The 25,090-nt window shown below is 42.8% G+C and overlaps 1 protein-coding gene across 8 annotated transcripts in view; it reads right to left on the bottom strand.

Moving 5' to 3' along the window:
• LOC138212768 (disks large-associated protein 1-like) overlaps positions 1-25,090 on the bottom strand; it is a 138,439-nt gene that overhangs the window by 17,077 nt on the left and 96,272 nt on the right. For all 8 annotated transcript variants that reach the window (XM_069173313.1, XM_069173311.1, XM_069173309.1 and 5 more), the window contains 9 exons: positions 14,368-14,492; positions 12,751-12,876; positions 12,399-12,554; positions 10,673-10,755; positions 8,060-8,105; positions 6,121-6,738; positions 2,505-2,637; positions 1,209-1,300; positions 37-189 (listed from right to left, as the gene is read on the bottom strand). In XM_069173313.1, the coding sequence (XP_069029414.1) occupies positions 37-189; positions 1,209-1,300; positions 2,505-2,637; positions 6,121-6,738; positions 8,060-8,105; positions 10,673-10,755; positions 12,399-12,554; positions 12,751-12,876; positions 14,368-14,492 (1,532 nt within the window). The remainder of the gene's footprint in view (positions 1-36; positions 190-1,208; positions 1,301-2,504; positions 2,638-6,120; positions 6,739-8,059; positions 8,106-10,672; positions 10,756-12,398; positions 12,555-12,750; positions 12,877-14,367; positions 14,493-25,090) is intronic.

Here is a 25,090-nt window from a genome sequence, read left to right on the forward strand (position 1 = left end):
GGCCTGGTGGGATGCCAGATGTTTATGTGTGCCTACCTTTCTCTCAGGACCATCCAGGGGTCTCCAGTTGTTGGCCCTGAGCTGGTGAAGCTCATCAAACTTGAGGCTTATGTTCTCTATTGACAGCTGTAGCATATCCCAAAAACCTGCCAGGTCTGAGGCCACAGGGTGAGGGTGGGTGTTGGGGTTCTATGAGAGGAGGACAGGAGAAGAAGGAGAGAAAATTGATGATATAGTGACTAAAATAAAGCAGGTATAAATAATGGAAGGATGGTGTTTTGTGTTCGAAACCTGGAATATTTTTTTACCATTTAATACTGATATTTTGTTACATTCCGTTGGTCAAAATCAATGTTATTAGTTAGAAACATATTCTCACCAAATTTCACGACAACATAGAAATTGCTTTGATGCAATTGACAGTTATCATCCTTTCTTTTGTAACAGAACACATTTCTTAATTTGATTGGTTTACCCAATTAATAAAATGTTACACTTTACAAAACCCAATAAATATTCCACTCTTTGAAAACTATAAATTGTGTTAAAGGTTATTGTTGTTCTCAACACATTCAATACAATAAAGAAAGAAGAAAAACATCTATTTCTTCAAAATACCTCTCTCTTTCTTAAAATAGCTTATTAGCAACATAACATTTTGTAATTCAAACAAAGCCCATACTACAGCTGAGGATGTGGTTTATATCTGGCAGAAAAACTTTTCCTGGGTGTCCAGGTCAACAAAGTTGGGAAATCCCATTTAAATAAGTAAATTAATATAAAAACATTGTGGTGCTGAGGAAAAAGAGGATCACCAATGTCTACAGGTTTCATTAATGACTGCCTGTTCCAATTTTTAAGGCACTCTATCCAGTAGCTGTTGATATATTTTAGACTGTTATATCTGGAGCTGCTAGTATGGTTAAAAACATAGAGATTTAGGATTTCATGTCTAAATGATAAAATCTGTTTATCATTGTCAAATTAAAGGAGAGAGATTCTGAGATTGAAGAGAAAAGAACAACATTTTGAAAAGAGTCAAGAGAAAAAAAATTGAAGATCTTCCAAAATGGAGAAGACAAAGGACATCGAAAGGAAATGCGAGGAAAGGAATATATTTTATGGTCTGAATAAGACTGCTCAGAGGTTTAAGACCCCGAGGCATAAAATTACAGATTGCTGACTCCACGTCAGTGTTTCAGACTCACCAGGTTCTCTTCACACAGCTCCCTGAACTGTAGAAACTTCTGCGACATCAGGAGCTGAGCGCTTCCTACAGCACTCCTCATCTTCCCGAGTACTGCGAGCACAGACAGAGTTTAGAAAGAGATTCACCTACAGTACATCCATCTGTTCTGGAGAAAATACACAACTTTCTGTTCATCTTCATGTGCTGATATACAATCAATGAACCACTAATGCTGCTGCTGTTATTGATTTGTTTACAACTCATCAACACAACCGTTTCCTGGAAACTGAAGAAATCAACGAGCCATTTTTGATTTCAGGAGCTTTCTATGCGTCTAAGAACCTTTTTGTGGGACTCAAGCACTTTGACTGTGGGAATACCACAAGGTTTAATTCTGTCCCATAAAATACCACCGCTCTCATTTTCTGACGGACTTTATGGGTAGACTTCACATTACTGATATGATACGATATACTTTATTGTCCCCATTGGGAATGTTTGCTCGGGCAGGTGTTGCTACATTTGATAGAATTCTGCATTTTGGACATAGCATAAGATCATTCCTAAGAAACATACATTTATGTGCCACAAATAGTGAGGTTTAAGTAAAAAGAGATTGCACTTGGAGTGAAAGTTAAATATTTAGCAACATGTTAAATCCAGCAGTCTAACAAGTACAGGTCAGCACTTTTCCTCCCTAGCCGCAATTAAAAAAAACCTACAGAATATACTGTATGTCCTTATCTGGAGATGCATCAGCTACTGTACAACCTTGAAATGTGTTTTTCTTAAACAGCATCCTTCTTTAATCATGACAGCTCTTGCATTTAGGAAGTTTTTGCCCTTTCACCCGATGGCTCCTAGCTCTGTTTCAGGGTTGCCCATGACAACCCCAAGGACAGGATGTCCTACCAACCGCATAAGGAACCATCTTCCTCACCTACAGAAGGAAATTGCTTCACATACACAAACCTGACGACATGATAATTAAATTTTAAAGCTCATTTAAAATGTATCTTTATTATGTAATAGGTTTGTAATCTTCAGAAAAGATCAAGAGATGATTATTGGGACAGGTCATCAAAAAATATAAAACAAAGGTACACAATATCATGTAAATGTTTTGAACTTTTTTGTAATCTTTACTTTGTAATTTTAGAACTTCAGACCCTAATAAAACACTATCCAATCAAAGATGTCATGACACGTTCAGGTTTCCTGTGATGTGATGATGATGATGATGATGATGACACATTTTCTACATAGTGACCTGCTTATACACTGACATGATGAACAGACACACATAAAGACATACTATCCTCTGGCAGGTCGTTTTCCCGCTGGTCGAGCTCCATCTGTCGACACCAGCCCTCCATGCGGTCGGTCTCAGCCTGCAGCAGCTTCAGAAACCAGCGTCCATCTCTCTGACACACTGATCGCTGCACCACCTGCCAGTCAAAGATTCACACTTTAAAACACCTGCACAGGCAATTTCTGTATTTACTATAATATAAATAACAAAACCACAACTATATGGAAAATCATGACTTTTTTACTGTATGTCTTCATATTGCTTACGGTTTATATTACATTAATTTGCAAGATCAAAAATCCGAGCTGAGAAATAAGGTATAACAAAATATGATTTCAGGAATGAAACACTTTAAATCTCCTAAAGCCCTGAACATAAGTGGGCTGCATGTGGGAAGCAGACTTGCAGACACTTCTAAATACATTACAGTTGGGTTATGTGTACGCAGACAGCCTCCACAAATGTAGACTAGAAAATAGAAACAGGAAACAGAAGCTTTTACTTCTTTTCAACATCTGCTTAGAAACACTCTCACAACACTTCATCAGTTCACGCGACCAGTTAGATTTCATTGTGTCATGGATCCCCTCCGAGAATCGCCACCTTAACGTGGTGGAGGGGCTTGAATGGCTCAGTGATCCTGGGAGCTATGTTGTCCGGGGCATCAGCTCCTGGTCCCACGGAATGGTGCCACCGTCACCCGGATCAGGGAAACTGGGACACCCTCCTGAAGCCATACAGGAGAGCTCGCCGGCAAGCGTCTGGTGGCCGGGCCTTCGCCCATGCGGCCCAGTTGGGCTTAGCTAGAAGAAACAACATGGATCAGCCACACTGTGGACCCACCACCCTGTGGACAAGCATTGGGGTCGGGTGCAATGCAGACCGGGCAGCAAGCCGGGCCTGCAAAATAGACTAGCGCCAGGGACGTGGAATGTCACCTCGCTAGCAGGGAAAGAGCCGGAGCTGGTGGGAGAGGTGTAGTGGTACCAGCTAGATATAGTTGAGCTCACCTCCATGCACTGGCTGATCAGGAATGCGTCCTGGGTGCCTCCCTCTGGAGGTTTTCTGGGCATGCCCAACTGGCAGGAGACCCCAGGGAAGACCCAGAACACACTGGAGAGATTACATATCCCATCTGGCCTGGGAAGGCCTTGGGATCCCCCAGGATGAGATAGAAATGACGGAGAAACCTGGCGGGGGGTGATTGGGAGGGACGGCCTGCCGATCTGAACCCAAATGATGTTTCATTGTTGGACTTCTGTGCTAGCCACGGTTTTGCCATAACGAACACCATGTTTGAGCATAAGGTGGCTCATAAGTGTACCTGGTACCAGAACACCTTAGGCCAAAGATCAATGATCGACTTTGTAGTTTTATTATCTGATCTGTGGCCGTATGTCTTGGACACCCCGGAGAAGAGAGCAGCAGACCTGTCAGCTGATCACCACCTGGTGGTGAGTTGGATCAGCTGGAAAGACCTGGCAAGCCCAAACATGTAGTGATGTTGAACTGGGAACATCTGGCGGAGGCCCTTGTCCCGGAGGTCTTCAACTCTCACCTCCGGAAGAGCTTCTCACACATACCAGGGAACAGTGCCCATGGACTGGCAGACCGGGGTGGTGGTTCCCATTTTCAAAAAAGGGGACCAGAGAGTTGCTCCAACTATCGGGGTATCACACTACTCAGCCACCTGGGCAAAGCTTATATCACGGTGCTGGAAAGGACTCCGACCGTTTGTCGAACCTCGGATTCAAGAGGAGCAGTGCAGAATCTGTCTTTGTAGCGGAACAGTGGACCAGATCTTTACCCTCACAAGACTACTGGAGGGTCCTGGGAGTTTAACCATCCAGTCTACATGTGATTTGTGGACTTGGAGAAGGCTTTCGGGGTTTTTTGTGGGAGGTGCTGCGAGAGTACGGGGTGCCGGACCCGTTGCAAAGGGCCATCCGGTCTCAGTACAAGCTACTGAAGGAGCTGTGTGCGCATTCTTGGCAATAAGTCAGACGTGTTTCCGGTGGGCGTGGCCTCTGGTGGGTGTTGCCTCTACCAGGGCTGTCCTTTGTCTTCTATCCTGTTTGTGACCTCCATGGACAGGATATCTGGGCACAGCTGGGGGGAGGAGAACGTCGGGTTCAGGGGTCTTCGGATCGCATCTCTGCTGTTTGCAGATGATGTGGTCCTGTTGGCCTCTTCGGACCTCCAGCACTCACTGAGGCGGTTTGTGGCCGAGTGTGAAGCGGCAGGGATGAGGATTAGTACCTCCAAATCTGAGGACATGGTTCTCTGCCGGAAACCGGTGGATTGATCCCTCCAGGTGGGGATGGAGTGCCTACCCCAAGCGAAGGAGTTTAAGTATCTCGGGGTCTTGTTCACGAGTGAGGGGAGGATGGAGGATGGAGGATGGAGGATGGAGGGTGGGGGATGGAGGATGGAGGGTGGAGGGTGGAGGATGGAGCGGGAGATTGACAGGCGGATCGGGGCGGCTGCAGCAGTACAACAGGTGCTGCTCCGGACTGTTTTGGTGAAAAGGGAGTTGAGCCGAAAGGCGAAGCTTTCGATTTACCGGTCGATCGACGTTCCAACTTTCACCGATGGTCACAAGCTCTGGGTCGTGACCAAAAGAACGACAGCGGCTGAAATGAGTTTCCTCCCGAGGTGGCTGGGCTCAGCCTTAGAGATCGGGTCAGGAGCTTGGACATCAGGAGGGAGCTCGGACTAGAGCCGCTACTCCTTCGCTTTGAAAGCAGTCATCTGAGGTGGTTCAGCATCTGATCAGGATCCTCCTGGGCGCCTCCCACTGGAGGTTTTCAGGGGAACGTCCGACTGGCAGGAGACCCCGGGGAAGACCCAGAACATGCTGGAGAGATTATATCTCCTGGCTGGCCTGGGAACGCCTTGGGATCCCCAGGATGAGCTGGAAAATGTTGCCGGGGAGAGGGAAGTCTGGGCTAACTTGCTTGGCCTGCTGCCACCGCGTTCCGATCCCGGATAAGCAGAGGAAAACAGATGGATGGATGAATGTGTCATGGAGTCTACTTGAAAGAATTTACACGTAGATTTTTAAAAATGGGATCTACTCACACAATGATTTTTAAAAAGTGTTTATCCTTAAGTTGACATGTAGCTCTCACTATTTTGTGTTGATCCACGTTGCTCATATTCCAATGTCAAATGTTTACGACCACATACCCAAATAAAAGATAAAGACATAGACTTTCATCTTTCAAACAATGTCTAGGTGTTCATCGAGAATTTCATTAAGTTAGCACCGACGGTTTGAGTCAAGCATTAAGTGGTTCGCTTTGCTACTTGTGGGCACTCAAACATTGATATATTACCACCTAGTGTAGCTGACAGAGCAACATTACTATTCATTTTGTGGCATGTCAGAATACCTGATAAGTCTAATTGTTAACTCTGCGTTGGTGACCACCAACTCCCAAGAAAAATAAGAAGCTCTCTACCTGCTAAACTATGTTCACTGGGTAATTGCTAAATTTGTCTGATAGCTGATTATTGCTGGGTAGAGTAAGTGAGTGAGATCACATATGTTATGGTTAGGTGTATGAATAAAACTGAACTGAATTGAATAATATATTTAGTATAATCTCCCAGATACCTCCAGAATAGCAGAGCTGTTGAAATTAACATCAAGTGGGTCATCCGATACGCTGTCTATCCAGGGGTCCGGAGGTGGGAGGATAGATGGGTCGAAGCCCACATCCTCATATTCATCGGAGGCACAGGCGTGGTAGTGGTTCCCTGAGCCCTGGATGCTGACGGTGGAGGTGGCGGCATCGCGGGAATATTGTCGAGAGATGACACCAGGGGTGGCGCCATCGCGGGAATATTGTCGAGAGGTGACACCAGGGGTGGTGCCATCGCGGGAATATTGTCGAGACGTGACACCAGGGTTGGCGCCATCGCGGGAATATTGTCGAGAGATGACACCAGGGGTGGCGCCATCGCGGGAATATTGTCGAGACGTGGCACCAGGGGTGGCGCCATCGCGGGAATATTGTCGAGACGTGACACCAGAGGTGGCGCCATCGCGGGAATATTGTCGAGAAATTACACCAGGGGTGGCGCCATCGCGGGAATATTGTCGAGAAATTACACCAGGGGTGGCGCCATCACGGGAATATTGTTGAGAAATGACACCAGATGACAAGATTTCCATGTCAGTGTCCGGGGAGTCTAGAGGCGTGTCGAGGAGGTCGGGCATGTCCATGTCTGCCTGGATGGAACAAAGAATACATCTCAGTAACCGACTGAACAAACAAAAGGTTGTGTGTGCTGTGCAGGTCTGTGAAGTCTGTCTTATCACCAGAGGTTCCTTTGTTTCCAAATATTATTCGGGCTTACTGGCTTGGATGGAACTCTCTATGTAATGCCATGGATCTCAGGTCTGATCAGGTGGTGTCCTAATCATCACAGAAGATGTATCGTCACAGCCTTTACGTACCTCAGGACTCTGCTAAGAACTAACTTTCATTGCTACTCTATTGCTACTCAGCTGAATGTGACTGCAAAGACACATATCGCTGAAAATATTGTACAGATATTAGAAAATGGGAAGCTTGCTTGTGACAAACAGTTAAAAAAGGTGAGCTGTCCAAGGTCCTGAATGTGTCCCACTGATTTCACATGTAGCTTCATTAGATTCCCACTGAATGACACCAAGTCAGCTGCTCATCACAGAAAGATCTGGACCTGCTGCTCTGTGTTTGCTAGAGGATCGTATCCACCATTCTCCTCTTTTGTTTGCCCATGTTTTATTACTAAGCCACTTTTTTCTTGCCATGTTAATTTCATCTATTCATATTTTTGTTTTACCCACATTGACTTTCTTGCTGATAATCTCCCATGTAGAGTTTTGTTCTAGTTATTTTTATATTTCTTAATTTCAATAGGATCAAGTTTTCTTTTCCTTCTGCGGTCGTTTTTTCATCGCTGGAATCACTCAAACACACACAAACACCTAATTTAAATAAAGCGATTTGTACCTGATATCAGTGATGTAATTACTCTTAGTAAATCACCTGCAAAACAATAAATGTGCAAACTTTTGGAATAAACATGCAATTTAGTACCCTTTATTTTAGATTTCTTACTAAATCAGGGAAATGTGGCCGTCACTGCATCCAGTCGAGTTAAATGATGATGTGTCGAGGGATTGCAAAGGCTGCATAATCATCTAAATTATAAAATAAATGTCATCAGCAAAACGTTTGATCAAATACTGTATGTTACTGACTGCTTGTTCTGGATTTAGATCAGGATACATGTGAAATATTCCTCTTATTCAAAATTGATTATATCTGCTTTCTTGCTTAACTTTTCTACCAAACAAATGAATTCAGATTAGGTACTCTTGCACTGCTAGCTGTGCTAACATGTAATGAAAATAATTCCTGTGTAATTCACTCTCGCCTGAGCAAACAAGTGGCGTACTGTAGCCTTCAAACATGATAAAGCCGAATATAAATAGAGTAACAATGCATGATAATGTTCACTATGAGAGTAAAAGCTCACATTAAGTCAGCTGGGTAACTTACCTGCACTGCTGCTGTCACACTGTTGGACCGCTGGAACCGGCGATACCTGACGACAGAGGGGAGACACACAATCAAAACACTAAACATCAGGACTTTTTCTGTCTCTGCTTCCAGGCAAAAGTTTCAAGATTAAATATTGAGATTTTCTAATTCCCGGCCCCGGTCCCCCCCAAGAGTCAAAGAAGGTTTATTCTATCACAGGAACACAGTATGACCAAGGTTATAAACTCTTTTCTCTTCACGCACTCCAAACCTACTTTTTAAGCCCTGCTGCTCTTTCCTCTCTCAGACACCTTGCATCCAGATCCGACCTGATCCGCCCTGGTGTGATCGGATCATAAGTGGTCAACGAAAAGTACAAGTATGCACACAGCCAGGACTCTTTGAGATCCGGTCTGCTCAGGCCACATTTGGGGGCGGCCTGGGACGCATGTGGCACCATTCTTTTAGCAATGTGTATGCAATGTGTCCTAAATGTGTCCTTAATTCATCCTGGGCCACATTGGAAAATCGCTTAGTCAGCTGGCATCTTCTGAATAAGCAATTTGAATAAATGTCCCTCCATGTGTTACCGTTAAACAGGTTTGTTAGTTTTGAATTTTTTTTCTCTCCTCAATTCATTCCTTCACTGAAGATCTTTGAATGCTATTTTTTTTTTTTTTTTTTTTTTTGCTACCAGAAAAATCTCCTGTGCGATCCTGCCGAGTTCAGCTGATCTGTGCAGAAGGCAGGAGAGATTTACTACAAACTCGCTCTATAAAGCAGGTGTTTAGTGATTTAAAACACAAGCTGCTACATGATCGGCTTGTTTCACCAAAGCCTCCTCTGGGTTCATCTTTATCTTTTAGTTTATCTTATTTCATATCAGACACACATCAGACCCACAGCTGTGGCAGAGCTGCCGCCCCTTCGCACAGTTAATTTATCTACAGCAGAAGAACTCAAAGCGCTGGAACAATTAAATAATCTGACCCCAACTGAGTGGGTCTTGACGGTTCAGGCTGTGAATTACAAACTCCCTGAACTGTGTTTAGACATTTACAGACATGAAATATGCTATAAATTTCTAAAAGATGGCGCATTAAAATGAGGCTCAGTGAACAAAGTATGTCTTGTTTTGTCAAATACCCATTTCTTAAGCTCCTGTCTTCCCATTTCTGTTCATGTTCTTATCATTATTTACTTGTAAATTTTTGTCATGTCCATGTTCATTTGCATATAAAGCAGGGAAATGAAATCGGTTCACAACTAGTCACTCGAGACGCATGTTAATTTACATGACAATTCCAGATGGGAACAGATGGCCTGAAGCTGGACGCCTGCTATGAACGGCAGGTATGCACGGGTCTCTGTTCCTGAGGCTAAAGGCTCAAGGAGATGAGGAAATCATAACTCTTTGCCAAAATAGTTTATTGACATGCATCTCTTTGCCATGTGAACACTGCCTCTTCCACCCAGGCTGCACATCTGCCTGTTCACCTACTCCGTTACATTCAGCTGTGTCCTAGAAGAGAATCTGCTGGCAAACTCTGGACTACCAGCTGAGAGACCCCTCTTTCAGAACACAGTGACAGTCAACCAGAAACGATGCCCCGGGGAGTAGACCGAAAGAAGTCCCCGGCTTCAACAAGCATGAATGGGTTCCAATCAAAAAAGGCTCCACAAACAGCTGGATTAATCTCAAAGTAGTTAAACTATCTTCATAACATACCCATGCCACAAGTTGATGGTGAAATAGCCTTTTTTTTTCCTTTTTTTTTTCCTCCCCTTAACTGATATCGTACATTAGGTACAAAAGTAAATACAAATGCACAGTTAAGCCAATTCAACTCCATACAAGATTGTGGCACTAACAATGTGGAAGAAGCACAAGTGGTTTCCTACGTCAACAGAAAAAAATATGCTGGTGTGAACAGGAAAACTAGCAAATGGCAAACAAGCTGGCACGCTGTAGAGAAGGAGTATTACAAACAAAAGGAAAATCATTGCATAGTGAACAAAACCCTTTTATGGCTGCATAGCAAATCAAGACTGTGATCCAGGAAGTAGTGGACATGTTTCCTTTTCAACGACCAAGAGAAGACTTGATGACCAAAACCTCAGAGGAACATTAAAACAACCTACAACCCATAAATAAATAAATCCTTTAAAAGATGTTTTAGGATTTAAGGTCTTACATTTCCCAACCTGTTCTCAAATTAATTCATCCATCCCTCCATTCTTTACAAATAAGTATTTCTATAAACAGTCATTGAGATGCAAAAGGCATGTATTGGTCAAAGAAAACCCTTGAACAGTGAATGCAGACATAATGATTTAATTCTCCACATTCATTCACCTGTAGTCATTTCAGTTATGAGAAATACACGCAGACTTATCAAAAACATGTAGAAGAACAACAGGACCAACATCTGAACTGAGCTGAAGATAATGTAAATGTGCTATTTAGCAGTAATTTAGTCAAAATGAAAGTATGAAAAATAGATTGGACAAGCAGATCTGGCCTAATGTTTGTTTTCACCTATTAAACTGGAAACTCGTTTAGAACCACTGAGCTGCAGTTAACAAATGAAAATCAAGTGGTAAAGATTGAAGAAAAAATATCTGCCTCACCCTCTGTCATCCTCCACTTGAACTCCTACAGAGGTGAACTTGGACGGGTCCTCTGGATCCGGAATCTCCTCTGGTCCATCCACCTAGGGGACATGGACAGGACAAAACTCCTAATTGTCATAAAAAACAGTCAAATGAAACCTATCTAACTATTTGAAGGAGACCCAAAAGTACAAATTACCACATCAAATTTTAAACTCTACATCACAGAAAATAAGACGTGAACACTGAGGGCCCTAATTATGCACCTAGCAAAGCTAATTTAAGTGCAGGTCCAGGCACATTTGCATTTTGGTGAAGTGTACGGTGTTTTTTCATGGCTCTGGCTGCACCGACTTAGTGGAGAAGAGCGCACAAAGACAGACCTATCCCACAGACAGGTTTAGTGGATGTCAAATGAGTATAATACCACATAAATCCCTCATAAATAATTAAAACAATATGTATTTTGAATCCAACCTTTGGATTCCGTTAATCATATTTAAAATTAAGCTGACTCTTGACTATTGAACTGGATGTGAATCAGGCAGTTGGCGTGCCATCTCAGCCATTGAATAGATTAGTCAACTTGAGTTAACTACCAATGAATTGCAATTAAATTACACATAAACAGGTGATCTACCAGCCGTGCAGGACCGCAGACCACAATGCGTCATTTATGCATTAAAGTTTAGGGCTATTTATGCAGGACAGCTTAGGCCATTATTAAATGATTGGAAAATAAATTATTCACACTCAAAGCTTCCGATGCAGTTTATTTATGAACAACGCAACATCAGTTTATTTATGAACACCCCAACATCAGTTTATTTATGAACAACACAACATCAGTTTATTTATGAACACCCCAACATCAGTTTATTTATGAACAACACAACATCAGTGATATTTTGAGCACATTTCTCTTCATCGGTGTTGTTAATAAAGGAATTACATCGGTAGCTTCAAGTTTAAATAATTGACTAATATTCACTCCTCAACATCGTTTCAGCACAAGATTTCAGTATATTGGATGAATGTTCTTTGTTCACTTTGACGTTTAATTAATGACAGTGATTGGTTTCTGTAAGACGCAAGTTTTTGTTTTGCCCTTCATCTTATATCGTTGAACCACTTCCTACACTAGACAGATTTTACATAATACCAGGGGAACAGTTATCTATAATATTAGTTTCCTATTCCCAATCCAATTCAGCCCGTAGAGGCCGACTCGTAGTACCATAAATTTGGTGATTACGAGCCTTAAACTCCCAGACAAATATGTCAGTTTCCTCCTGTGTAAAGTTTGGAAGGAGGTTCCAGTCTGCTCCTTCTTCAGCCATTACAAAACTGTTTTAAAGGGGATGATAAGAGCTGATTTGTTTTCCCGTGACTCAAGTTGGCCAAGACACACCTTCTAATTATCTATTTCTCCTATTTTACCGCTGCGCCACCGTTGCGCTTGCATTTGTGTTGACAAAATTACCAAAAAGCTGGCCACATCTAAATGCATCCCCAGCAAACAAAATTTAGACTTGCGTTTGTGCTGCGCCTAGATTCATGGAAATAGAGTCCTGCTTCTTACTATGTGTGAAGTCACAACTTTCAAAGTATTTTTTCTGTTGTGAAGTAATGGTCACATGTAAGTTGAAATGAATATGCAGAAACTGAGATAAACAGGCTTATCATATTATAATATGAAAGTAACTTAAGCCAGTGATTTCCTACAGTGTGGTTTCATTATTACCTGGATGCCTATGGAGAGACATTTGCCCTTCCTGAGTGCTTCTTTCCTGTACTCATCCCGGCGGTCATCAATAACGGGCATCCTGCTCAGGATGGGGACGGGGGTGCTGACTGTCATGGTGCTGTTACTAACATGCTGACTGGCTGGTCCATGGATCTGCACAGGAATAAGGACAACAAGCATTGTGAATACAATACTTACTAAAACAATAAAAATATGTTTTAAAATAGTTTCTTCAGAAAATCTGGAAACATTTGTGTGGCTATTACAAAGTTACAATGTCCCTACTGCATCAAACAAATGTTGGATTGTACACAAAATACACCTCACTATCTAAAAACGAATACAAAACCTGAGCATTAGCAGCTTCTATGGCAGCTGTCAAGGCCTTCATGCTGTCAATGCTTTCTGTTGAGTTACTGAGCCCTGATTGGATGGTCATGTCACCTCTGGGTCCCTCCTCTTCCATGTATGCATCCTGGTTGGGTTTAGAAAACATGGACAACTGCTTTCAAGACAAGGTATTAATTTGACCTGCAATATCACACAGTATCATTTATGACATTTTATTTTTAAATGAAAACAAAGGAAGATCTAACATCCATGAGATTAATGTGGGCTGAAACACGCTGAGAAGAAATAAAAGGCAGAAGGACCTTAACAATTGCAAAGTCTTATTTGTAATATCATTTTTTTATTAATTCATTCAACCATTAATTTACTTGTTGCTGTCATTCTCAATGGAATTTGCTGTTCCAACTTTGCCAACAGACTTTATGGTTACTCTGTGACATAAGTAAATAGGTAGGTAGGTAGGTATTTACTTTAATAACTCCTATAAGTAGAAATAGTCCAAAAAAATTACAACAATCTAAATACATAAACAGATGAATAACATTGGTTTTAAAATTTGCCTCCCTCAAACAGTGATGTAACACTTAATCAACTAACTATGAGTTATTAAATTATATATGTGCTCATTTTAGTATGCCATCAGCTGATTCTGGTGTTCATAGCAGCGTTTCTTTTTTCTTTTTGTATATAGGCCTTGTCCAATAATGACACAGTCTGTCTTGATATGTCAGCAGTAAGAACTGCACTAGGGAACAGCTATATTCATAAAAGATGGTACAACTTTCACTGATTGGGTTTAATACATAAACATTTACTTCAATTTCCAAGTTTCAGAGTAGAAAATAAGCAAGTAACAGATATGTTTTAAACAACCTGGTTTGAATATGCATGCTGCTGTAATACTTCATGATCTAATAAACTGCTAAAAATTCAAGTGTAATTTGAATTAACATAATATTATATTAATTGTTAACACACAGAAAACATTAACAGTGAGCCGGGTTTCTTTAAACTCGTAACCTAAGGTTTCAGGCAACAAACTAAAGTGTCAACTGACTGTTTTTCCAATGTTTTGCAACTGGACAGACACCATGAAGCTAAAGAGAGATTATGAAACTTTTACAAATATAATGTTAAATTCATTACTATCAGACATTCAGCAGTTCCAGTCTTACTTGGTCTGGTATGACCAGTAACAGGGTGGCTAATGTCAACAGAAAAGTTTAGTTCAGTCCAGCTGTTTTCATGACTAGTTGTGCTACTGTATGTTTTAGGGTTAAAGCCAGACTGTGTAACTTTTGTGAGGGAATGTAATTTGATGATAGAAAAGTCATAAAGTAAGCAAACTGATACAGAATTTAGTAATACAGCCATATCCATCTAAAGGTTGCTGACATCAGCCCCCATTATTTTCTGGTAACAACAGAAGTAAGACTGTAGCAATAAAACTCCTGAGTGTGATCAACTAAGTGAGCTAAAACAAAAACAACAATGAATGTTTCTGGGTACTTTCCTGATGTTGATTGAAAAGTTTTCTTGGAAAAATATATTTTCAATCATGTTGATTGAAAGATGAAAGCAGATTAACACCACATCCTGGTTCTCTGTGCAGTACCTGTGCGGACTCTGTGCTGCTCTGCGCTGTGATGGAGATGTATGGCTTGGAGGCTGTGGAGCAGGTGGAGGTTCGGGGCGGCACTGGTGGAGGAGTTTTCTTATAGGTGGTGATGCAAGACGAAACTGCAAAGAACAAGACAGAGGGAGGGGAAATAAGGAGGAGAGGAAATAACATATGTTCGAATTCAATATTTTATAAGATGAACTTTCAAACACTGCATACAGGAGAGAAAATTCAGGTACTGATCCGATTAATCACAAGGTTTTCTTTTCTAAACTGCTGTAAAATCTACAGCGAATCCAATATGAAGATAATAAATCAAATCAGAGGACAGGGAGAGATGGAACCTGGTGATCCACAGTGGATCCATTTAGTACATCTCCCAGAGACAGAAGACAAACATTCCTTCATTCATCTTTCTAACCACTTCTTCTAATTACGGTTTGGTTGCAATAAGGAAAGCAGAGAAGCTTAGACGTCCCTGTTCCCCCAACTTCAAAGGGGATCCAAAGGCAATCCCAGCCCAACTGAGAGATACAAGGTTTCTAGCAGGTTCTGGGTCAACCTCTGGGTTTTGTACGAGTTGGCTGTACCTGATGAATCTCCAATGGGAGGCAGCCAGGATGTCGGAACCACCTCAACAGGCTCCTCAGTGCATAGGAGTTGCTCAAGTCTCAGTTTCATCTTGATTGACAGAACTCCTCACCCTATCAGCAGGAGTGGAGTGCTGTTTGATGAAGTGCCAGATCGCACCTGTGACACGCAAGAATGATAATGCACAGGCACATGCATGGCCGAGTTGAGGCAAATTTCTAAGGTTGTGCAACAGCTGTTTATATCATGAATCAAGCAATACTTCTTTCGTCATTACTGTAATTCCATGACATGACATGGTGAGGGAAGCGATGTAGACTGACCGGTAAGTGGAAAGCTTTGGCTTTTAGCCCAGCTCCCTCTTCATCTAGGGTGACCAGTTGGAGCACTTGATGGAGAACTGTACATCCTTTGGGCCACATTCCACATATTTGGACAAAGTCCCACATTTTGTTTGGCTCTTGTTTTCAAAAGTCAACCCTGCAGGGCAGACACTTCTAAAATCTGACTTTTTTTCCAAAGGCTGTCAAGAAAGCAGGGTTAGCAGACTGTTATCATGGGGTCGTGTTTGATGTCAAAATCAAACTTTGAATATGTGGGTCAAGTGCAGGTTAGTCTGTTACCGTCTTTGCTGCCAACGCTACACCCAATGGGGAAAATTGCAAGTCACCACAAGGTCACAACTTATTCAGAATTCAGCGGAATATGATGGAAACTACCACAAATAAAAGGAAATGCCGCTACAACAAAGACTGGAAACTACCTGTAACTTTGTGAAGCTAGTGTAAGGTAACTCTCAGTAAATGTATTATTTTAAAACCAGTTGTAGTCGGTACAGCGACTGCATTACTGCTGCAGCTTCTCCAGGCCTGCAGCTGATCTCACAATCCCTTCTCCCATCACTTGTGAATAACAATCCATTTAAGTCTTATATAATAATTTATGAAATCTCTCTATTGTCTGTTGTTCTGCACAACATTAACGTCATCCGGACAATAACAGACTAAAAGCAGAATTGTGACTTGGACTGCACTGAACCTCCCTGCTTAAGTGATGAAGTGTTCAGACTGTCAGAAACTGTTATAAATGATATTTCGTCAGAGCACCACAACACTCTCCCAGGGTTTCTTGTTGGCAAGTAGCTGAGAACTCAGCAGAACTCTACTAACCAAGATTTAAATGGACAGCTAAATGAAGCCTTAAATTTTCCCAAGACTCCCTGAAACAAAACTAGTGAAGTCATTCATAATCTGGTTGCTAGACATAAAGGTGTAGTCCTCTAAAGGACAAGTTCATGGATTCAGCTTAGCCAACTTCACACACCGACATCTGTTCTGATCGTCTTATGAAGAGCACACGTCAACAAAAGTAGGAGAAAATAATCATCTAAAAAAATTTGAGGTCTGCTCCAACTGTCACTTCATTTTAATCAGATTCATATCGTGTAGCAGCACCATGTCTTTTCATATTGCCTTGTATTATATTTCCTAAAATCTTTTATGGCTTATGTAAAGCACATCATATTACCTTGCTGTAAAAAAAAGTGCGACAAGTGGGGTTTGCCTAAAGTTAGAAGTTGAAGGATATATTAGCTGCTTCTAGTATGAAATACTCTAATGTCCGACTCAACTGTTGACAGTTAGATTGTAACACCTTAACACCTTAAACCTGAGGAGACCAGTTTCTGGAGTTTTGAAAGTGAAATGTGGTCCCATTCTGGCCTGATAGAGGATTTCAGCTGCTCAACAGTTCAGGGTCTCCTTTGTTGTATTGTTCATGTCCTGATGCTCCAGATGTTTTCAATGATTGACAGGTCTGGACTGCAGGAGGCCAGTTTATCAGCGGACTCTTCTACTAGAGAACCATGCTGTTGGAATACGTGCAGAATGTGGTTGGACGTTGTTCTGCTGAAATAAACAAGACCTTCCCTGAAAGAGACGTTGTCTGGATGGCAGCATATGTTGCTCCAGAACCTGAATATCTCATTCAGCATTAATGCTTCCTTCCAGATGTTCAAGCTGCCCATGCCATGTGCACTAATGCATCCCTGTACCATCACATATGCTGGCTTTAGAACTGAGCTGATAACAAGCTGGATGGTCCCTCTCCTCTTTAACCTGGAGGATGCAGTGTCCATGATTTCCAAACAGAATCTCAGATTGTGATCCATCAGACCACAGTAGATATGAATGGGTTAATAATAAAGCCAAATAAAGCATAATTTATAGTTTCAAGTAATTTTATACAAATGAAAAAATAATTATGGATATTACAATTTATGTATTTGTATAGATCCCTTTAAATCCTACACACTGGTAAGAAGGACAACATGCTGAAAACCTTATATCCTACTTTTTTAAAATATTTTTGCTACTTTACAAATGGACTAATAGGTAAATATACTTCATGTGATTTTTAGTGTTCATAAACTAGAGAGGAGGAAAAAGTTAAATTCATGAAAATTACCCTCACTCAACTGAACTGTAATCCATTTTGTAGAGAAGATGAGTAAAAACCTTCTTGAATTACTGTTGCTTTGATACCAGTGTGTCGTCTACACGCCCACTGGTTCATCCCTTTCTGTCTTTTTCCATGGTGGGACACAGCCGTATCATTTTATTCTCATTGTTTGACAATGTGTAGCCATACATCTTATTTTGCCAGTGGCTCCAGAAAATCCAAACATAGACATGAAATGACATTTATTCATGCTCATGTGTTCATAAATAACATGCAGCCTGAGGGGGGAGAAAAACAGCTGATTAGCTATGCAGCTAGCTGCTGATATATCTACTGTATTTATCAATGCCTGCTGGGGAGGAAACAACCAGAAAAATAATACACAACCACACACGGCAACAAAAAACTGTGTTTGTAGCTCACCCTCATACATAACAATTAAACCATTATCAGCCCAGTCTCCACTGAAAAGGTAAAACATGTTAAAACTCTATTTAGATAGCAACTGGTTACCTACAGCAACACTGTTTTACACATATTTTAGCCATCATGGCTCCAGAACCGCAGATGTCGGTCAATCCACCACTTTGATCCACTGAAAAAGCTCAACAACTTCCGGACGACATGCCGTGATATTTTGGACAGACATTCTGACTTTGGGGATGATCTGACTTTCTGATCTCGTGCAACATAACAGGTAGATATCTTTAGTTCAGAGTAAATTAATGAAACAAACTATCTGGTGATTTGAAACTTTTATACAAACATTCATGTTCCCTGCTGGAGAAGTTGTAATAACTTTGATGATGCTCTGAATTGAACCGTAAAACCACATAAACATCAGCAGAAGATTTTTACAGATGTTTAGTATTAAGTTCAAAACCATTCTGCTATTTTATTTGCAGGCATAATTCCCATGAGAATATGTTTTACAGTTTTAAGTACAAAAATCCTCTTAATATAATTCTCCGTCTGTCTTTGGCTTCTCTCTGAAGCTCTGCCATGAACAGGCTATTTTGTTTCTATCTCTTTTTAGTGCATTGATATCAATGACCACTTCTTCTGATTGGTTGTCTCTTTTTTGAGTGACACATGCACAGACCAAACACAGGTTATCTGCTAGCTCCGATACAGAACGCCAGCTCTGTGTTTTCTTTGACATAAACGGTTGGACAGTGAGCCGTACTGAGGACAGACATATGGCACGAGTGTGTCCAACGGCTCGTCCACGGGGCACAGCTGCTGAACTCAGGCTGAGTGCATCACTCTGTGGACCAAGCCCTTTCATGCTTTCGTAGTATCGCACCCAGACCTGCTTTATTTTCTAAAAAGGAATGGTCACACCCATATCCCGAGCAGAGGCCTCTGAGGTAGTCAGAAAGCTCCTCTGTGACAAGGTACCGGGGGTGGATGAGATCCGCCCTGAGATGCTGAAGGCGCTGGACATTGCTGGGCTGTCTTGGCTAACACGCCTCTTCAATGTCTCATGGGGATCGGGAACAGTACTATTGGACTGGCAGACCGGGGTGGTGGTTCCCATTTTCCAAAAAGGGGGACCGGAGAGTTGCTCCAACTGTCGGGGTATCACACTACTCAGCCTCCCAGGCAAAGCTTATGCCAGAGTGCTGGAAAGGACTCCGACCGTTTGTTGAACCTCAGATTCAAGAGGAGCAGTGTGGATTCCGTCCTCATCGTGGAACAGTGGACCAGAGCTTTACCCTCGCAGGACTACTGGAGGGTCCTGGGAGTTTAACCATCCAGTCTACATGTGTTTTGTGGACTTGGAGAAGGCTTTCGACCGGGTCCCCCGGGGGTTTTTGTGGGAGGTGCTGCGAGAGTACGGGGTGCCGGACCCGTTGCAAAGGGCCATCCGGGCTCTGTACAACCGCAGTAGGAGCTGTGTTCGTATTCTCGGCAATAAGTCAGACTTGTTTCCAGTGGGTGTTGGCCTCTGGTGGGCGTGGCCTCCACCAGGGCTGACCTTTGTCACCGATCCTGTTTGTGACCTCCATGGACAGGATATCAAGGCGCAGCCGGGGGGAGGAGAACGTCGGGTTCAGGGGTCTTCGGATCGCATCTCTGCTGTTTGCAGATGATGTGGTCCTGTTGGCCTCTTCGGACCTCCAGCACTCACTGAGGCGGTTTGTGGCCAAGTGTGAAGCAGCAGGGATGAGGGTTAGTACCTCCAAATCTGAGGACATGGTTCTCTGCCGGAAACCGGTGGATTGATCCCTCCAGGTGGGGACGGAGTGACTGCCTCAAGCGAAGGAGTTTAAGTATCTCGGGGTCTTGTTCACGAGTGAGGGGAGGGTGGAGGGTGGAGGATGGAGGATGCAGCGGGAGATCGACAGGTGGATCGGTGCCGCTGCAGCAGTACAACAGATGCTGCACCGGACCGTGTTGATGAAGAGGAGCTGAGCCTGAAGGCGAAGCTCTCAGTTTACCGGGCGATCTACGTTCCGATCTTCACCGATGGTCAGCAGCTCTCTGGGTCGTCACCGAAAGAACGAGGTCGCGGCTACAAGCGGCCGAAATGAGTTTCCTCCGTAGGAGGTCGGGCTCAGTCGGGATCCTCAGGAGGAGCTGGAAGATGTTGCAGGAGAGAGAGGGAAGTCTGGGTCAGCTTGCTTGGCCTGCTGCCACCAGGACCTGACCCAGATAACCGGAAGATGATGGATGGATGGATGGATGGATGGATGGACGTCGAACAAACAGCTTCATAAAACACTGTTTGGGACTCTAAGCTGGGAGGAGTGAACTAAGCCCTTACGTGTATTTCCTGAATACCTGAAGTTTCACTTCATGTTGCTTCTTTTATCTTCAGCAGTATCTGCAAACTTTTTTCTGACTCCCACACAAGGGTGACTTCACATTTATAACAAGCATAACCTTTATGGAAATGTACTTTAATGAATATGAAATAATGCAGAATTGTTCATTGTTCTAACTTGTATCAGTGTCCCAGTATGGAGCTCAACCTTGTATAGTGGACATCTGTTACAGCAGCACTTCCTGATCTCTCTACTGCTATCATACATTCATCTCCAATTTGGCCGAGTGCCATCAGCTCAACTAGCCTGCACGACCGCTGGCATCAATGTCAGGTCAATGTCAGCAGCTCTGCCACTTCCATCGGTCAAGAAGCAGCCGTCAGGAGCAAGCAGGGACATTTTATACACTGTAACAGCTCAGTTTCGTATGAATACAGATGGGCAGTCAGGTTTGAAGCTGTGGCTAATTTAACAAAGTAAATATGCGATGGCATGACTTTGGTGACTGACCACAAGTCAATGAAAGGATGTGTGAGGTTTAAGATTATTCAATTTAACCAGTCCCTGAAGGAAATCACAGATTCAAGCAACCTCAGCAATATTTGCAGTAGCTTGCAATTTAGAAAACAATTCCTGGGATTTTTCCCCAGAAAATGTCCTCAACAGAAGCTTTGCTGAAGTTATTACGACATAAAGTAGTTCTCCCAAACAAAACTCCCTTTGTTAACAAAATAACTCCTCTCACAAGCAGCAAGGCTCTGCTTCCAACCCTCACCAGCAAAACAAACTGCTGCTGGTGATGGGGTTTGTGGGAAATATGGTCGTATGATTAAAATGAGGAGTATTGTATGTTAGATAAGTATTATAGACACTTCAAGCTTTAAGAAACTTAATTTGATTGATTGTGTGCATACAGTAGCAATATGAGATGAACTAATATTAATTAAACAGCATTTAGTTCTCTAAATTATTGGATCCTTGCTGAAACATGAGACTTTATTGCTGAGCTACGGCAATATTGCAGTTGTTTGTTTGGTCTAATAAATGTGTTTACTGTAGCTGCTGTGATGGTTGTATCTCGAAATGTTTTATACCAATCAGACCGCAAGAATCTCATCTTTCTAAAGATAAAGATCACACGAGTACAAACGGTTACTTTATAAACTAAAGACATTCAAAAAAAAATCCATCACATATCTTTTTGGGTAGCAAATTTGTCAAAATTCAATCTTACAATAAAAAAAAAAAAAAAAACAGTTTTAGTAATTCATTATGCGTTGGCCTCATTACTGACACTATTTGTCCCTGCCAAGATAATCCTCCTTACAAAGTGTATATAGAAGTGATAATAAGTGGTACACTGATGGTTCTTGTTGAGGCAAGATTGCATTCATACTGTATAGATTTGTAAAAATCCCAGTAACACTCTCAGGCAGAAGCTTGTCCACCCAAAGGACCAAACACAGAGACATGAGCCAAGCAATAGTGTCTGCAGCAAAATGCAGCAAGCAGTTCTCAGACTGGTACATTGAGGAAACTAAATAAACAATTCACAAGTGCATAGCAAAACACATGAGAGCAAACTCCATCGGACAGGACTCAGCAGTCCCCACACCTCGGTAACTGTCTCCGCACCTCAGTTAAAATCTCTACACCTCAGTTAAAGTCTCTACACCTCAGTAACCGTCTCCGCACCTCAGTAACCGTCTCCACACCTCAGTAACCGTCTCCACACCTCAGTTAAAGTCTCCACACCTCGGTAACCGTCTCCGCACCTCAGTAACCGTCTCCACACCTCAGTTAAAATCTCTACACCTCAGTAACCGTCTCCACACCTCAGTTAAAGTCTCCACACCTCAGTAACCGTCTCCACACATCAGTTAAACTCTCTACACCTCAGTTAAAGTCTCCACATTTCAGTTAAAGTCTCTACACCTCAGTAACCGTCTCCACACCTCAGTTAAAATCTCTACACCTCAGTTAAAGTCTCCACATTTCAGTTAAAGTCTCTACACCTCAGTAACCGTCTCCACACCTCAGTTAAAATCTCCACACCTCAGTAACCGTCTCCACACCTCAGTTAAAATCTCTACACCTCAGTTAAAGTCTCCACATTTCAGTTAAAGTCTCTACACCTCAGTAACCGTCTCCACACCTCAGTTAAAATCTCTACACCTCAGTTAAAGTCTCCACATTTCAGTTAAAGTCTCTACACCTCAGTAACCGTCTCCACACCTCAGTTAAAATCTCTACACCTCAGTTAAAGTCTCCACATTTCAGTTAAAGTCTCTACACCTCAGTAACCGTCTCCACACCTCAGTTAAAATCTCCACACCTCAGTAACCGTCTCCACACCTCAGTTAAAGTCTCTACACCTCAGTTAAAGTCTCCACATTTCAGTTAAAATCTCCACACCTCAGTAACCGTCTCCACACCTCAGTTAAAATCTCTACACCTCAGTTAAAGTCTCCACATTTCAGTTAAAGTCTCTACACCTCAGTAACCGTCTCCACACCTCAGTTAAAATCTCCACACCTCAGTAACCGTCTCCACACCTCAGTTAAAGTCTCCACACCTCAGTTAAAGTCTCTACACCTCAGTAACCGTCTCCACACATCAGTTAAACTCTCTACACCTCAGTTAAAGTCTCCACATTTCAGTTAAAGTCTCTACACCTCAGTAACCGTCTCCACACCTCAGTTAAAATCTCCACACCTCAGTAACCGTCTCCACACATCAGTTAAAGTCTCTACACCTCAGTAACCGTCTCCACACCTCAGTTAAAGTCTCCACACCTCAGTTAAAGTCTCTACACCTCAGTAACCGTCTCCACACCTCAGTTAAAGTCTCCACACCTCAGTAACCGTCTCCACACATCAGTTAAAGTCTCTACACCTCAGTAACCGTCTCCACACATCAGTTAAAGTCTCTACACCTCAGTAACCGTCTCCACACATCAGTTAAAGTCTCCACACCTCAGTAACCGTCTCCACACATCAGTTAAAGTCTCTACACCTCAGTAACCGTCTCCACACCTCAGTTAAAGTCTCCACACCTCAGTAACCGTCTCCACACCTCAGTTAAAGTCTCCACACCTCGGTAACCGTCTCCACACCTCAGTTAAAATCTCTACACCTCAGTAACTGTCTCCACACCTCAGTTAAAGTCTCCACACATCAGTTAAAATCTCCACACCTCAGTTAAAGTCTCCACACCTCAGTAACCGTCTCCACACCTCTATTAAAGTCTCTACACCTCGGTAACCGTCTCCGCACCTCAGTAACCGTCTCCACACCTCAGTTAAAGTCTCCACACCTCAGTTAAAGTCTCTACACCTCAGTAACCGTCTCCACACCTCAATTAAAATCTCTACACCTCAGTTAAAGTCTCCACACCTCAGTAACCGTCTCCACACCTCAGTTAAAGTCTCCACACCTCAGTTAAAGTCTCTACACCTCGGTAACTGTCTCCACACCTCAGTTAAAGTCTCCACACCTCAGTTAAAGTCTCCACACTTCAGTTAAAATCTCCACACCTCAGTAACTGTCTCCACACCTCAGTTAAAGTCTCCACACCTCAGTAACCGTCTTCACACCTCAATTAAAGTCTCCACACCTCAGTAACCGTCTCCACACATCAGTTAAAGTCTCTACACCTCAGTAACCGTCTCCACACCTCAGTTAAAGTCTCCACACCTCAGTAACCGTCTCCACACCTCAGTTAAAGTCTCCACACCTCGGTAACCGTCTCCACACCTCAGTTAAAATCTCTACACCTCAGTAACTGTCTCCACACCTCAGTTAAAGTCTCCACACATCAGTTAAAATCTCCACACCTCAGTTAAAGTCTCCACACCTCAGTAACCGTCTCCACACCTCTATTAAAGTCTCTACACCTCGGTAACCGTCTCCGCACCTCAGTAACCGTCTCCACACCTCAGTTAAAGTCTCCACACCTCAGTTAAAGTCTCTACACCTCAGTAACCGTCTCCACACCTCAATTAAAATCTCTACACCTCAGTTAAAGTCTCCACACCTCAGTAACCGTCTCCACACCTCAGTTAAAGTCTCCACACCTCAGTTAAAGTCTCTACACCTCGGTAACCGTCTCCACACCTCAGTTAAAGTCTCCACACTTCAGTTAAAATCTCCACACCTCAGTAACTGTCTCCACACCTCAGTTAAAGTCTCCACACCTCAGTAACCGTCTTCACACCTCAATTAAAGTCTCTACACCTCAGTAACCGTCTCCACACCTCAATTAAAGTCTCCACACCTCAGTTAAAGTCTCTACACCTCAGTAACTGTCTCCACACCTCAATTAAAGTCTCCACACCTCAGTTAAAGTCTCTACACCTCAGTAACTGTCTCCACACCTCAATTAAAGTCTCCACACTTCAGTTAAAGTCTCCGCACCTCAGTTAAAATCTCTACACCTCAGTTAAAGTCTCTACACCTCAGTAACCGTCTCCACACCTCTATTAAAGTCTCTACACCTCGGTAACCGTCTCCGCACCTCAGTAACCGTCTCCACACCTCAGTTAAAGTCTCCACACCTCAGTAACCGTCTCCACACCTCAGTTAAAGTCTCCACACCTCAGTTAAAGTCTCTACACCTCAGCAACCGTCTCCACACCTCAATTAAAGTCTCTACACCTCAGTAACCGTCTCCACACCTCAGTTAAAGTCTCCACACTTCAGTTAAAATCTCCACACCTCAGTAACTGTCTCCACACCTCAGTTAAAGTCTCCACACCTCGGTAACCGTCTCCACACCTCAGTTAAAGTCTCCACACCTCGGTAACCGTCTCCACACCTCAGTTAAAGTCTCCACATTTCAGTTAAAGTCTCTACACCTCAGTAACTGTCTCCACACCTCAGTTAAAGTCTCCACAC

This window comes from Embiotoca jacksoni, unplaced genomic scaffold (assembly GCF_022577435.1).
Source record: "Embiotoca jacksoni isolate LCO1_2020_lvr unplaced genomic scaffold, fEmbJac1.0.p SCAF_59, whole genome shotgun sequence".
In the NCBI taxonomy this organism is placed as follows: Eukaryota; Metazoa; Chordata; class Actinopteri; family Embiotocidae; genus Embiotoca; species Embiotoca jacksoni.